The sequence below is a fragment of the Pelophylax lessonae genome, assembly GCF_965119305.1.
Source record: "Pelophylax lessonae genome assembly, chromosome: 1".
In the NCBI taxonomy this organism is placed as follows: Eukaryota; Metazoa; Chordata; class Amphibia; order Anura; family Ranidae; genus Pelophylax; species Pelophylax lessonae.
Genome location: NC_138768.1, coordinates 309,117,055 through 309,133,928, shown reverse-complemented (window position 1 = coordinate 309,133,928; position 16,874 = coordinate 309,117,055). Strand labels below are relative to the sequence as shown.

The 16,874-nt window shown below is 44.4% G+C and overlaps 1 protein-coding gene across 1 annotated transcript; it reads left to right on the top strand.

Annotated features, from left to right (window-relative positions):
• Positions 1-2,418: 2,418 nt before the first annotated feature.
• On the top strand, positions 2,419-16,607 carry LOC309545069 (uncharacterized protein; the record flags this gene model as incomplete). Its single annotated transcript, XM_082244200.1, has 3 exons — positions 2,419-2,505; positions 5,495-6,573; positions 16,514-16,607. 3 exons carry the CDS (start codon positions 2,419-2,421, stop codon positions 16,605-16,607), a joined length of 1,260 nt encoding a protein of 419 aa, XP_082100326.1.
• Positions 16,608-16,874: the final 267 nt, after the last annotated feature.

The following is a 16,874-nucleotide window of genomic DNA, read 5'->3' as shown; positions in this document are numbered from 1 at the left end:
AGATCTTGGAAATCAAAGAAAAATTATCTCCATCTACTCAAGAAGAAGCCTACAAGGTATATACGCAAGAACTGAGAGAAATTCTTGCTATGGAGGAGGAAGACCAAAAGATTAAAAAAAAGAAAAAAATATTTTCGAGATTTAGAAGACTATAAGTCCTCCCACTTCTTCAAACAAATGGCAATTGAATTCTGGGGAGAACTCTAACTTAACATCTAATTTATCCACCAACCCCGGGGGTGAGACTATTGCTAGTAGGTCCTCACAAGACACTCACGCTAATAGCCACAGACCCCAACAGTCTAAACAAGGGGGCCAGGACAATACAGGCACTAGGGGTTCTTATCAGAAATTTAAACCTCTGAAAGAAACCCCCCCCCCCCCAAAAAAAAGGTAAAGGAAAAATGGCAAATAAAGACAAGCCCCAAAAAAGAAAAAAACCTCATGTGGGAAAGTAAAGAGTCTTTTGGAAGACAATATGATTCACCCACTTCTAGGTCACCCAGGAGGGTATTGATGTATTATGAAGGGAACTATCCCGGACCATCACGCCACAATAACTCCCGACCCAACATGTCCCATAACAGGTTTGAACCCCTGTACTGGGAAGACGAAAGAAGCGATGATGAGGAGTATGAACAAGAAAGCTATTCTAGTACACCCATTAGCGCTAAACCGAAGGTATCTTTAACCTCAGTGGTATAGAGTTGACGGACCCGGAGAAACGCACCCTAGACAAAGGCCTGAAATTTGCACCCAAAAGAGCCATCAATAAATTTGAAACTTTTATAGATGTTCCCAAATTCATCAGAAAACTCAATGTGAAAAGACATTTTTTATCTAATGCTATTGAGAGGAATTATACATCATATAAAGTTTCACCCTATACACATTCGGATTTGAAATATGCTTCTCTATTTAACCCTCAGAGGGTAAAAAGTAGCAATATTATGATTTTCAGAGACTTGGTCTTGAAGGACCTGGATGAAGCCCAATTTCAATTCTGACCTCAGAAAGACCTCATGCTGGGGGTTAAATCACTCTGCCAACGCAGAGACCTTATTGTACGCCCAGCTGATAAAGGAGGAGGGGTAGTGTTGCTCAAAAAAGAGGACTATTTGGAGATGAACCACCTCCTCTCAGATCCCAATACTTATCAAATCCTTCAAAATGATCCCACGTTCTCTTTTAAAAGAGAACTAGAGTGGCTTGTCCAGAAAGGATTTGAGGAAGGGATTCTGAACCAGAAGGAGAAGGAATATCTAGTCCCGCTGGCACCGAGGATTCCAACTATTTACTACCTACCTAAGGTTCATAAAAGTTTGGTTAAACCTCCTGGAAGGCCGATCGTTAGCGGGATTGATTCGGTCACTTCCAGAATAGGAAAATATGTGGACTTTTTACTTCAACCCCTTGTTCAGGAAACCCCTGCGTTTCTGAAGGATACAGCTCAATGTATCCAAGAACTCAATGAGCTGGAGATCAAAGGCAAATTACTCCTCGTGATGATGGATGTTTCATCCCTGTACATGATCATTCCCCACTATATGGGGTATGAAGCAGTTAGCACCTTTTTGGACCATAATCATGATATCCTGCTAAAGCAGAAAGTGTTCATCCTGGAACAATTAAAGTTCGGGATGGAACACAATTACTTTTACTACGGTGGAAAGTTCTATCTCCAAAAGACCGGAGTCGCGATGGGCGCCAAGTTCGCGCCGAGTTTAGCCAATCTATTCATGGCTTTGTTGGAGGACAGGAACATCTATACCAACAGAGAGAAACAAGTCCTTTTATGGAGAAGGTATATAGATGATGTTCTGTTGCTATGGAGAGGCAATACTGATTCTCTACACAGGTTCATGAAACAACTGAATTGTAATGATTGGGGCATTCGCCTCACATACCAATTCAGCCAAGAATCCATCAACTTTCTAGATTTGGTTATATCTAGAAATGGGTTAAGTTTTTCTACAAAAACTTATTTCAAATCCACCAATAAGAATGGCTTCATATCTCTAGATAGTTGCCATCACCCAACCTGGATATTGGCTGTTCCTAAGAGCCAATTTAGAAGAATCCGCCGCAATTGCACAGACATCAAAGACTTCCACATACAAAGTGAAATTCTTAAAGAAAGATTTTTGGAGAAAGGCTTTGACTCCAAAACTCTGGAAAAAGATATTGAACAGGCAAGCTCTTCTCAACAGAAATCTGATTGTTTCCAAAAAGAAGGAAGATAAGAGTGTACGATCCAAATTTGAATATGCCTTTGTGACCACCTTTTCTAGTGGATAAGGTTGGATTAATCGTACCTTCCGCAAATACTGGGACATATTAAGAGGTGACAAATTGTTGGGACCATCACTCCCTGAAAAACCTCCCATTATCTTTAGGAGAACTAAGAATCTGAATGACATGATAGCTCCCAACCCGATTGAGAAACCAGATGCTCCCACAATGTTTGCAAACCTGAAAGGCTTCTTTCCATGCAAAAAGTGTCGGGTTTGTAGAGAATCCAAAACAACGAGATCAAAAACCTTTACCTCAAAAGTCACGCAGAGGAGTTACCCCATAAAAAGTTGTATCACATGCCATACTAAAGGAGTAATTTATCTCCTCACCTGTGAAAGTGGTCTACAATATGTTGGGAGAACAATTCGTACTCCTAGTATCAGAATTGGGGAGCACCTCAATAATATTCACAAGGGATTCCCAGGCCATAGTTTGTTTTTACATCATGATCGTTGCCATGGAAGAAGCCATTCACAACTGGAAGATGTTGCTATTGAAATCTACTAGGTAGCAACATGAAACGGAGCATCTCGAGGAGAGAAACATTCTGGATCCATGAATTGAAAAGCTATCAACCATGGGGAATGAATGTAGAATGGGATATAAATACCCACATTAATAATCAGTGAACTTTGGGCATATGCACATTCCATCATAATGACACTCCTACTTTTATCTTTTCTGCTTTTCCCCTTTTGAATAAGTGGTTGAGTTTTTTCTGTTCTGGAATTGTTTGGGATTTATAATATGTCTTTGTTTTATATTTTAAATAGATAAATGTATGTTTCATACTTGGAATGGACACTTCCCGTCCTATTTTTAAATTCATAATAAGCTTTTAGGGCTTTTTTACGAGTTTTTAAATGTCATCTTTCTCACCTCAGTCACCCACCTTTTTATTTTTTATTCTTTCACATTTTTTATTTCTATTATTAATTGTATTTTTAATTTTTATTTATTATTTTTTATTTTATTTTTTTATTTTATTTATATTTATTTTTATCTTTATTCATTTTCATTATATAATTTTTTTAATTTTTATGTTCATGTTTTATTTTTATTTATTTTTTTATCTATATTAATTTTCCTTTTTATTTATTATTTTTTATGTTTAACTAATTCTTCTTTTATTACATATTCACATTCTCATTTTTTACACATATACTATTTTTCACCTTTTTATTTTATTTTTCCAACTTCGGTCACTACATCCACACATATACACACACATTTTCTTATACCTTCCTTTCCCTTTTATTTTTTCTTCACCTTTTTCATTCACACTTTGCATATGTTCCATTGGACACCTTGTCCATGATCCAGCTGGAACGAGAGATGCATCTTTTTTGAATTTTTAATTATTCAGTGTTTTTAATGCTTTTATTTCTTTAACCTTTCAGCCCGATAATTAGCCTTTTCAATTGGCCGTCCTCTTTCGGCTTCCCCATTGCAGCGCTGACTCACTTCCTATTTCTCTTTGGCCGCGCGAGTTGGTTCCAACTCCGGAAGTGATGTAATTTCACTTCCGGGACCACGCTGCGGCCGAATTAAAAATGAGTGGATCGGTTTACAGGCACTAATCGGGCCAACTTTCATTACAGCATACATAATGGGGATTTTTTATTATACTTTTCTTTTTTATCTTCCCTATTCAAAAATTTGCTGGTTTATTTCCTGGTTTCCATCGGCCGTATGAGTAGATTGCAAAACCGGAAGTGATGTCATCAGACTTCCGGGACCCCGATGCGGCCGGACCGGAAGTGCCCATTCTTTTCATATTTTAACAGGGAGAATGGCGGCGCAGCTTCCAGCTCCATTCCCTGTAGACGACTCCTAAGTGGAAACGCATCGGAGGGGGCTAGCTGCGTCACCATATGTCACGGACTGTTCTGCAGGCGGTCGTGCGTGTTTTATTTTGAGTTGTTCGCATGTGTATGATTTAGTTTTATCTGATGTAAGTAGCTGTCTTCCTTTCTCAATAAAATGTATCGAGGGTAATGCACTATTAGTCCCCCTTTTTTATATTAGGTATCTTCTCAGTGGAAATTGCTCCTTGAGACATCGGAACCATATCATTGCGAAGAGGAACAGCTTCCAGGATTCCTGGTTGGATCTCCTGTTTCCCAGCAGTCCAAGCTCATATCTCCCTGATTTTCGGTAAGAATCCACCTTTACCACCGGGTGGTACCACCTTACCACACTGTCACGTCCATCACTTGAATGCCAACATAGAAGCCTTTTGCGGTAAGAGGTCACCCTGGCATTAAGAACATCAGTTTGTGTGAAACACCATTGTCTGCACATTGTGGACCGTCACTTTGGCACGGATTCACCTATCCCACTTTTGATGTCTTATTTGCCTCACAACATTTGAGAGACTATTTTCAATTTATTTTCATACTTTGAACTTTATTTTGGTATATTGTATTTTTTATTCACGCACGGACTTGAGTTAAGGACCATTTATTGCTTCCTATAACTGTAGTTCAGACACGTCTATATGAAAATCATATTTTTTCATATCCTTTTCAGCATTTCATTGATTTTTATCAATTATCATTGTTAGCGCACTATTTATTTGTCTATTCTTCAATAAATGAAGAATAATGGATGCTAGAAAAGCAATTCATTTTTTTGTTTATTTGTGAGTTGTTGTAAGAGCTAAAGGCAATTGAGTTTGGTTTGTTTCTCAGTGCAGTGTTAGAACGTTATTACTAATAGAGTTGCGTATAGTGTGGATTGTATAGTTGTGAAATGGAACTTGTATATACGTATGTTAAAAATATGCCTCTGCCAGTTAACATTCATGTGCAGATGAACCTCTTAAAAGCCAGTGTAATGTACTGTGGTCTCAGTGTCAGCAACATAATAGATTATTGGGTAAACCTCTAGCAAAGAAAGTGAAGAAAGAGAGGTTAGCAAATTAAATTACAGAATTGCTCAGAATTAAATGTATATCTGAGCAAATGGGGGAGAAGTGGGGAGCAGAAATGAGGCGTCTCAGGGAGGACAGAGAACATTACTGAAAACCTTCTAAAGGTTGCAACAGCCTCCAGTATCGAAATGGATGAAATGAGGGCTACAGCAATCAATTTGTTATAAAGAAACAGTGAGCTACAAGAACAGCTTCAGAGGTCCAGCATGGACTGTAATTCAAAGAGAAAACTGTTTGAGTCATTGCAAATAAAGTTGTTCATAGTTGGAAGAGTTGGTTATGTCTTTAGAAAGAAAGTTAGCAGATGCAAACTCCCAGCTTCTTATTAAGAAGCAGTGTATATTATTGTTCGATGAGCAAAAAAGAACATGTCAATTGACTAATATTTGCTCAGCCAATGAAGGGAAGATCCACAGTAAAAGACAGTCAGCTATTGCACCTATAGCTTCAAATCAGACTAGCAGTTTTATTACAATCCAAGACAGACTTACTTTGTGCTATATTCTGGGTGAATTTAATACTCTGGAATCACCAGTGAGTCTGTCCAATAAATTTGAGGCTCTAGTACTTAGATTCCATTTGGGTAATAAGGATGCATGCTCTCTTCTAAAAGTATGGCTACCAGGACCTCTGGCAGCCCAGTTATCTGCACAGGTTAATGATAATTTAGCAGATGCAGAGGAGCGGAGGAAAGAGTTGCAGTGCATTTTGTACAGTCATGATAGCAGTATGAATGATTTACAACAAATTAGATTTATAAGAAGAGATGACCCAATATTGTTCTGCAGCGTGTATCTTGCATTGTATAAGAAAGTGTTCAGCTGTCCTGACTTATCGGATAATAATGCAGGTTTCATATACTCAATGGCCAATAAGTGTTATGTAAGCTATCCCACTAAGATGGCTTTGAAGAATGCTAGGTCATACCAAAATGTTTTCAATATCCTGCGAGACTTTTGTCAACAGTCCAGTGATAGGGGGTACAGCTCAAAGGCAGTTGTATCCATAGTAAGCAGAGGTACAGGAAGGCAGAGAGAGTTTAGAAGTTTTAAATGGAATAGATATGCACTGAGATTGTGTAAAGCTCCTAACATTGCTAGAATGGAGCAGGAAAACCCAGAAATACAGGTATCCAAGATGAAAACCCCCACCCAGGACAGGGACAGCATAGCACACAGGTCTGATATTAAAGATAGCAGCCAGGAGAGATCACGCAGTTCTGAAGAAGAGATAATAAATGGCAGCTCACACCCTAAACACAGCCAGCAACAAGACTGGAGGAACATTCCAATATTTGCCCCTGGGCTAATCTACCATTCTGGCTTTTACAGTATCTCACAAAAGTGAGTACACCCCTCACATATTTGTAAATGTTTTATTGTATCTTTTCATGTGACAACACTGAAGAAATGACACTTTGCTACAATGTAAAGTAGTAAGTGTACAGCTTGTATAACAGTATAAATGTGTTGTCCCCTCAAAATAACTCAACACATAGCTATTCATGTCTAAACCACTGGCAACAAATGTGGTGAGTACACCCCTAAGTGACAATGTCCAAATTGGGCCCAAAGTGTCAATATTTTGTGTGGCCACCATTATTTCCTAGCACTGCCTTAACCCTCTTGGGCATGGAGTTCACCAGAGCTTCACAGGTTGCCATTGGAGTCCTCTTCCACTCCTCCATGACGACATCACGTAGCTGGTGGATGTTAGAGACCTTGCGCTCTTTCACCTTTTGTTAGAGGATGCCCCACAGATGCTCAATAGGGTTTAGGTCTGGAGACTAGCTTGGCCAGTCCATCACCTTTACCCCCAGCTTCTTTAGCGAGGCAGTGGTCGTCTTGGAGGTGTGTTTGGGGTTGTTATCATGTTGGAATACTGGCCTGCGACCCAGTCTTCGAAGGGAGGGGATCATGCTCTGCTTCAGTATGGCACAGTACATTTTGGCAATCATTTACCCTCAATAAACTGTAGCATCCCAGTGCCTGCAGCACTCATGCAGCCCCAGACCATAACACTCCCACCACCATACTTGACAGTAAGCAAGACAAGCTTGTCTTTGTACTCCTCATCCAGTTGCCGCCACAAATGCTTGACACCATCTGAACCAAATACTTTTATCTTGGTCTCATCAGACCACAAGACATGGTTCCAGTAATCCATGTCCATAGTCTGCTTGACTTAAGCAAACTGTTTGCGGACTTTCTTGTGCATCATCTTTAGAAGAGGCTTCCTTCTGGGATGACAGCCATGCAGACCAATTTGATGTAGTGTGCGGCCTATTATCTGATCACTGACAGGCTGACCCCCCACCCCTCCAACCTCTGCAGCAATGCTGGCTGCACTCATACGTCTATTTTCCAAAGACAACCTCTGGATATGACGCTGAGCACATGCACTCAACTCCTTTGGTGGACCACGGTGAGGCCTGTTCTGAGTGGAACCTGTCCTGTTAAACTGCTGTATGGTTTTGGCCACTGTGCTGCAGCTCAGTTTCAGGGTCTTGGCAATCTTCTTATAGCCTAGGCCATCTTTATGTATAGCAACAAATCTTTTCTCCAGATCCTCAGAGAGTTCGTTGCCATGAGGTGCCATGTTGAACTTCGAGTGACCAGTATGAGAGAGTGAGAGCTATAACACCAAATTTAACACATCTGCTCCCCATTCACACCTTATACATTGTAACACTAATCAGTCACATGACACTGGGGAGGGAAAATGGCTAATTAGGCCCAATTTTGACATTTTCACATAGGGGTGTACTCACTTTTGTTGCCAGCGGTTTAGACAATAATGGCTGTGTGTTGAGTAATTTTAAGGGGACAGCAAATTTACACTGTTATACAAGCTTTACACTCATTACTTTACATTGTAGCAAAGTGTAATTTCTTCAGTGTTGTCACATGAAAAGATACAATGAAATATTTACAAAAATGTGAGGGGCGTACTCACTTTTGTGAGATACTGTATGTAGTTGGACACAAATTTCATTACTATTTTTCCTGAGTAATATGGCAAATTTTACAAATACTGCCTGCTTAGTACAGGAACATATGGCAATTGTTCCCCTAAGCAATATGAATAATGGGGAAAAGCTTGGGGGACTTGAAGAAGTTAAACTAGTTTGAATACTAATGTTTGTGTTTTGTTTGCAGGTCCTTTAACCGCTTGCCGACCGCCGCACGACTATTTACAGCGGCAGTCAGCCCCGTACAGGCAAAATAACGTAGGGATACGTCGCTCGCCCACGAGCCTCTAGGGGGCGAGCGCGCGCCGCTGGAGGCGCGCTCCCACCCCCGCTCGTTCCCTGCCTTACCTGCGCGAGTGACCGGCAGCTCCGATGTCCGCCGCTCACTCGCTATCTCCCGCTGGAGAGGGAGAAAGGCAGGCGGCTAATGTAAACAAAGCCGCCTGTCATTCTCCCTGGTGTAACAGCAGATATCATACGATCCTGCTATGTAGGATCGTATGTCTCTGTGGTTACATAAAAAGCCATGCCCCTTTACAGTTAGAAGCACGCCCCTAGGGACACACTTAACCCCTTGATCTCTAATAAAGTTAACCCCTTCCCTGCCAGTGTAATTTTTACAGTAACAGTGCATATTTATAGCACTGATTATTGTAGTTATGTCACTGGTACCCTCAAAAGTGTCAAAAATGTCAGTCAAGGGTCCGATCTGTCCGCTGCAATGTCGCAGTAACACAAAAAAAATCGCAGATCGCCGTCATTACTCGTTAAAAGAAAAAACAATAAAAATGACAAAAATCTTTCCCTTAGTTAGTAAACGCAATAACTTTTGGGCAAACCAATCAAAATACGCTTATTGCGATTTTTTTTACCAAACATATGTAGCAGAAAACAAATTGGCCTAAAATGTTAAAACATTTTGATTTTTACATTTTTTGGGGGAATTCAATATAAAAAAAATTGAAAAATATTGTTATTTTTGCAAAATTGTTGCTCTTTTTTTGTTTATAGCGCATGATCAAAAAAACTGAATTTTTAATAAAATCTTACCGTAAAATTCCTTTCTCTGAGTCCTCTGACAGTCGCCACCCCTCATATAGTCTTCACCAATGGGTATTGACCTCTTATCCATAGGAGCAAGCTAGGCATAAGACTTGTTAGAAACAAAGCAATTTACATAGACACACCTGTAGGGGGCTGTCCCACTGATCCAATATCCCCCTGCTATCAGCATTCCCAACTCAGTTTGGTAGCAATCAGTTAAAGTCCAAAAGAACCCCAAAAGAGGGGCGGGGCGGCGACTGTCAGAGGACTCAGAGAAAGGAATTTTACGGTAAGATTTTACAAAAATTCAGTTTTCTCTTACGTCCTCTGACAGTCGCCGCCCCTCATATAGTCTTCACCAATGGGATGTCCCAAAGCAGTGTAGACATGAGGGGTGGGAAGCGCAACCGTCACCAAGGCAACGCCGCACCCAGGTCAGAGAAAGGAACATTATCTGAACAGAAAGGTAAAACCTCTGGGTAACAGAAAAGCTCAACAGGAGCAAACAACCCAGGAAAGCAAAAAACAAAAGGGGGAACAACCCCAACAGTCGGGGACCAGCAAACGCCAGGGCCCCTTCAAGATACTGCCGCACACAGAACTTTGCGGCCAAAGGAGGCATCTGCTGATGCCAAAACATCAAGTTTGTAAAATTTGGAAAAAGTGTGCACGGACGACCAAGTCGCCGCTTTGCACACCCGGGCCACCATTGATGTCGGAAAGCCCATGACGCACTCACCGCTCTGGTAGAGTGCGCCTTGACAGGGAAGGGCGGTACCCACTCCCTAATAGAATAGGCCTGTACAATCGTCAGCCTGATCCATTTTGAAATGGTTGCCGCAGACGCAGCCATACTCTTCCGAGGGCCCTCAGGAAGTACAAAAAGAGAATCCGACTTTCTGAAGGATTCAGTGGATGACAGGTAAACCCTGATCGCCCGGACTACATCCAAGGAATGCAAAGCAAACTCCTTAGGATGCTTAGGATTCGCATACAGCGAAGGTAAGACAATATCCTTGTTCAGGTGAAAATCAGAAACCACCTTAGGAAGGAAAGATTGGTTAGGTCGCAAGACCACCTTATCTCTATGAACAACCAGGTAAGGAGAGAGGCAAGACAGGGCCGCCAACTCCGACACTCTGCGGGCAGATGTGATTGCCACCAGAAAAGCAACCTTCCGTGACAACACAGGCAGAGAAATCTCCCTAAAGTTCTCAAAAGGAGGACGTTGCAAAACGGACAGAACCAAGTTCAAGTCCCAAGGAGGCAAAGGTGCCCTTCGAGGAGGAGCCAAATGTCGCACACCTTGAATAAAAGTGCGTATCAAAGAGTTCGCCACCAAGGGGCGCTGGAAAAGGATTGCCAGTGCAGATAACTGACCCTTAATCGTGGTCAGCACCAGACGCTTATCCACACCAGATTGTAGGAAGGCCAACACCCTCGCCACCGAAAAGGAGCAAGGGTGGATGCCCCTGGATTCACACCAGGCAAAATAAGCCTTCCAGGTACAGTAGTAGACCTTACCGGACTACGCCTTCCTAGCCTTGAGCAAGGTAGGAATGTCCGCCGACGAGAGACCCCTATCTCTCAAGACCTGGCTTTCAACAGCCACACCGTTAAAGCCAGCGACCGTAAAGCAGGATGGAATATCGGCCCCTGAGACAGCAGATCGTCCCGTAACGGGAGCCGCCATGGAGGCTCGACGACCAGTTGTATGATGTCTGCGTACCAAGACCGGCGCGGCCAGTCTGGTACCACCAGAATCACCAACCCGCGAAGGAATCTGGACAACAACTGAATCGGAGGGAAGGCATAAATCAGACGATACTGATTCCAAGGCACCACTAACGTGTCCGGGGCGGCTGCCAGAGGATCGCGCGTTCTTGCCACCTTGTTGTTTAGCCGAGATGTGAACAGATTCACATCTGAGGATCCCCATCGCGCACACAGCATCTTGAACACCTCCGGGTGGAGGGATCATTTGATTACCATCCACAACAACGGGCGGAAGAATTTCCCCTCCATCAGTGCCAGAGACTGGAGCCACCACAGAAGATCCTCTCTGACGTGGCGACTCAAAGATATCCTCCTTTCCAAGGATGGAGGATACCTGTCCCACCTGGCTAGGATCTCCGCTTGAAGAGATCGCGTGTGGAACTGAGCAAATGGTATTGCCTCAAAGGCCGATACCAACAACCCCTATGAGCGATGAGGAATAGTTGTCCCTGAGGGACCTGACCCCGTCCTGAAGAGTCCGGAGCTTGTCCTCCGGCAGAAAGACTTTTGCCTGGGCAGAGTCCAGGACCATTCCCAAGTAAGGGAGGCGAACAGAAGGGAACAAGGTCGACTTCTGAACATTGATGGTCCATGCGAACTCCTGGAGCGTCTGAACAGTAGTCGACAGATCGCGCAACAGACCTGGGCTGGCACTCGATCTATACAGGAGATCGACCAGATATCCCCACATCGCAATCCCCTGTGCCCGTAACAGGGCCAGAACAGGAGCCAGCACTTAGGTAAACACCCTTGGAGTCGAGGCGAGACCGAAAGGTAACGCCACAAACTGACAGTGATTCTCCGCGAATGCGAATCGGAGGTACCTCTGATGACCCTCGAATATGGGGATGTGTAAATACGCAGCCTTGAGGTCGATAGAAGCCAGGGAATCTCCCCGGATAAAAAAGGCCACCACCGAACGGAGGGATTCCATGCGGAACAATTGAACCTGCACAAAGCGGTTCAGAGCCTACAAGTCCAGAATCGGACGTACCTTGCCCTCCTTTCTGGGCACAGTGAACAGATTTGAGTAAAACCCCCAAAACCTGTCCTGATGAGGCACCGGGACGACCACCCCTAGAGGATCGAGCAGCCGATCTGGGGTTAAACGAAAAGGGTAATGGAGCTGAAACCGTTTTGGTACCACAAAAAGGCGCTTTAAAATTGCGCCATTGTTCGTTCACCATTTTGTGAAACTCAGCGGGACAAGGAAACACTTGTGCCGCCTTCCGGGTTCTACGGGTCCCAAAAGAGGACCGCTTACCCGGCGGGTTGGGCTCGTCCTCTAAATGTAGTGTATCTTTCACAGAAGCAATAAGCGCAGCGCGTTCACTGGCCGTCTCAGGGGGGGGACTCATCCCCACCCACATCCCCCGCCGCCCCATCCGAACGAAAGGACTGAGACCCCTCGGGGGGGACACTGTCCAAGGCAATCATATCAGACACAGCTAGTGAAAACCTATGCCTTTTCTAGAAGCCCGTTCTGACATCAATAAATCCACGTTGGACGCCAAAGTCACAAGTGCAGAAGTAAGTGTAGAAGATTCAGGATCACCTGAATCACCCACCAAGGCTGGGAGGAATTTGCTGTCCTGGGACTCCATGAAAAAAACAAACATTTTTATGGCGCTGGCCCTTTAAGATGCCAAAAACTCACCGCAATGCACCGCAACCAGGACTACAACTGAAGCACCCACAGGTAGCAAAAATAGCCAATATCAAAGGAATATCCCCCAAAACAGCAAGAAAATTCCCCCAGAAGTGTTACCACGCTGCCGAACGATCCCTCTGCATGCAGGAAAGGAAATGACGTCAGACCGCTAGAGGCTAAGCAGAGCACAGACTAATGAAAAATGGCTGCCTATTGATTACAATGGGAGGCTCCGGGAAAATGGCCGCCGACACGTGCAACAAAAGAACCTTGCCACACACAAGATGGCGCCCGAACGGCGCCACCGCTACAAAGGAAAATGGCTGCTGGGGAGCCCTCAGTGAGGCAGAGGCAGCCGCCACACCCAAGATGGCGGACCTGCGGTTTTCTACCGCAGCGGTCCACCCCGACATGTCTGAACCCCCACATTAAACACAAACAGTGCCGACAGGGTTAGGGACCCTCACAAACCCCCACACAGCGATGCTGACGCAGTAACTCCCCTGCAGGGACCGGAGGGATGCGAGCCCAGACACAGACATAAGGGAGGGAAACAGACCCAGCAGACTGTCATCCCACACAGAGGCCCCACACAGAATGTTACTTACAGGAACATGATGGCGTGGGCACCTCTCCACAACGGGAACCTCCCACCCCAGATGGCGGGGTGCAATCCGCCAAACAGTATGTGTGCCCCACACGGTCAGACCGCAACTGAGGCATCCTGGCGAGCTGGCCACCTTGCGGGCGTTCGCCCCTGAGGACAAGGGCAGGTCGTTTGCAAGGCCAGGGCGTACTCATAGCCTGCTAAACGCTCGATGGTGGGCTGGGATTCCATGAGGTTCTCTGTCCTGGGATCCCAGGACAACCAGTCTGATTCCCAGCTCCACAACGCTGTAGTCTTCCGAAGATTCGACTAAGCGCAGGAACAAATAAAAATCTAATAGTGCAAAGAAAACACTTAGCATAAAATAAAAGTAATAAAAAACAGAAGAAAGGCTGAGACATGTAGCCCCAGCACAGGGATAGCCTATCTTACTCCTAACTAGGCAGAAGACAAACTGAGTTGGGAATGCTCATAGCAGGGGGGTATTGGACCAGTGGGACAGCCCCCTACAGGTGTGTCTATGTAAATTGCTTTGTTTCTAACAAGTCTTATGCCTAGCTTGCTCCTATGGATAAGAGGTCAATACCCATTGGTGAAGACTATACGAGGGGCGGTGACGTCAATTTATTTTGGGTACAGCGTCGCACAACTGCGCAATTGTCCATTAAAGTCACGCAGTGCCGAATCGCAAAATAGGGCCTGGTCAGGAAGGGGGTAAAATCTTCCGGGGCTTAAGTGGTTAAGCACATCGCTCATGCGCGGGACCGCGCATCGCGATGTGTAGCATCCCCAGAGATCCTCCGGCTGGGCACTACTGCGCATGCGCTCGCAGTCAGTAGCTCGGCTAGGTCTGTGGGAGGCTGAATAAGCTGGCACCGCCGACACGGATGAGCAAGCTGGTGACATCGAGCTGTCACTGAACCCCAGATGGATTAGGGGAGGCCCGCCACAAAAAGATGCCCCCTAGGGTCTCCACGTGCCGGGTGCAATATAAGTTTAAAATACCCAAGTAAGTGCTCTGGGCCCATTTCTTGTGGCTTTAAAGGCAATTCCACTGAGGCTCATCCCATATACTTTAATTAACTTTATTCCCACAGGCCATCTATTGGCCAGAGGAGAATCCATTACTGGATCCCGCCACCAACCTGACTGGTATCCACACACCACTCCAAATCTGTCATGATCTCACCTACCAATCCCGTATTTAACAAGAAATAAAAGTAAGATATTTTGAAGGTCTTTAGGGGTGGGATGATACCACTGTCATGCACTTGAACATTTATATTAGACTATGCATTTCAGACCCATATCAGCAATAGGATCTCGTTGCAATACTAGGGGAGTGTACTGGGAAATCTAGCACCACACCTCCGCTCCAGCATTACAAGGTACACTGAGGAATTTTTTGACGCAGAAATAGTAACCATTAATATTTGAAAATGTTTATGAATGTTTTTCTCAATTTATTGCACTTCTTCTAATGTGAGAATTGTTTACTTTCATAGAAATTTTTGGGTGATACCTTGAAAAAGGCTAAAAAATTTCCAATAACCGAAACGCGTCGGACCGTCTGTTTTGACTCACATCCCTCCTGGATGTCTGCACAGTTCAAACAACGGAATCACCTGATCTACTCAAGTAATTTATGAATCCAGCGGCTATACCACAACTGTGTATATATATTTTTTTGCTGTTTTTTTTTTTTATATGCTCACTTCAGGATTTGAATTTGTTATATAATGTAAAATAAACATGACTTCTTATAAACCCATCTTTTGCCTACACAATCCCATTTTTTATTGGCTTGAGGAACCAAGACAGTTTTTTTGCTTTACATTTGTAGCAATATTTCCAGGCATTGGGCCTGATATGGGTCTGCCATTGTTACTGGTAACACTTCCAACACATTTAAGTTAAAAACCCAAGTGTGAGAGCTGAGACAATGACCATTCCTGCATCTTTTGTTTGTTTTGTTTATTTTGTAATGGGGATGGGAGAAGGGGATGGGTGGGATACTCCTCTGGCTCAACTAGGTTTAATTGGGACACTGTACAGAAAATGCCTGTTAGCGCTGTCTTGATGCCAGCTGAATGTCGGCCAACGCTCCCTGGCACTTGAAGATACTGTTCTGCTGAACTGTGCTGGAACCTCGACTTTAATACTCAGATTAACTCAGAAGATCCAGGACTGTAAGACATTTGACTCCTGACACTCTGTTTAGCGCAAAAGTCCAGTGAACAGCTCCCTCCAGCCCTTCACAGACTGAGGTAGCTCCTTGTAACTGCTTGTGCTGCTGCAACTCTTAACACTGTACACTTAACTCTTCAGGGCCCAACCGCTGGTGCCCCCTCTACACTTCAGGGTCCTCTCACTAGGCACCCCCTCTGACACTTCAGGGTCCTCTCACTAGGCACCCCCTCTGACACTTCAGGGTCCTCTCACTAGGCACCCCCTCTAACACTTCGGGGTCCTCTCTCTAGGCACCCCCCTTTCACACTAGCTGGCTCCTGGATCCCTGGGACCTTCACTGGAGTGGTCCCCTCTACACTTCAGGCAGACCTTCAGGGGCAATTCACAGTACTCATGAACTTGGCATGCTTTCCTGGAACTGAACCCCTCTATCTCCACTGGTCCTCGGCACTCCGGATCCTCTCTGCAGCTCAGCTTAGCTCTCTCTCTGGACTCTCAGGCAGCCACCTGAGACACCTGATCCTTCTGACAGGAGGAGAGACAGCCATACCCTCCCTCCTGGGACTCTGCATCCTGCCAAAGACGCTGCGTCATGCGTTCCCCTCAAACTTATACTCACTCCCAGAATTCTTTGCGGCAGAATCTGCCTTCTGGGGTAGATACAGGCCTGAATGAGCCACTGATTTGGTTTCCTCCACTGCCCAATGAAAATCCTCTCATGGAGCCAGTGGGGAGACTCCCCTCTCAGCAGCCACACCTGGGAGACATGACAGCCCAGCTGAAAATCATGGCCCTGCTGTTAGGCAGCCAAGGCCCATTATGCTTTTACCTAGCACCTACCTTGTAGGGTGCTAAACATTTTTTTCATACGTTTTGTTTTTGGCGACACAAGAATGTATGTTTTTGTGGGGAAGAATACCCTCAGCTAGGGCAAATTGAGACCATAGCTTGGTCTGAGCTTTGAGATAACACTTAGTTCCATGGGGGTATAGGGAAATACTAACTGCTAAGAATCTGATGCTAATCTTGGTCTTTTATTTATAGGTTCTTTAAGGAGGCAACTAGATATCTAAATTTTGGCAATCCGGATGAGGAACAGCAAGCCATACTTATGGTGGCAATTGGAATATATGAATAGAGTTATATGGATGGCATCCAACCACCCCGACACCTAGGTTAATACAGAGCTTTTAAATGGATTAGCCCAAAGAAAAAAAGACTTGGATTTGCCTTAGCCTCTGGCAGCATTGCTGGAAAGAACTTATAATTTCCTGTTCCAGTGTGTAAGGACATCACCGGGAAATTAACACTTTGAATATCTGACATGGACAATAGGGCATTTATTGTGACTGATGAAGGAGATTAATCAGCACTACAACCACCAATAATTAGAATTGGGCCTGGT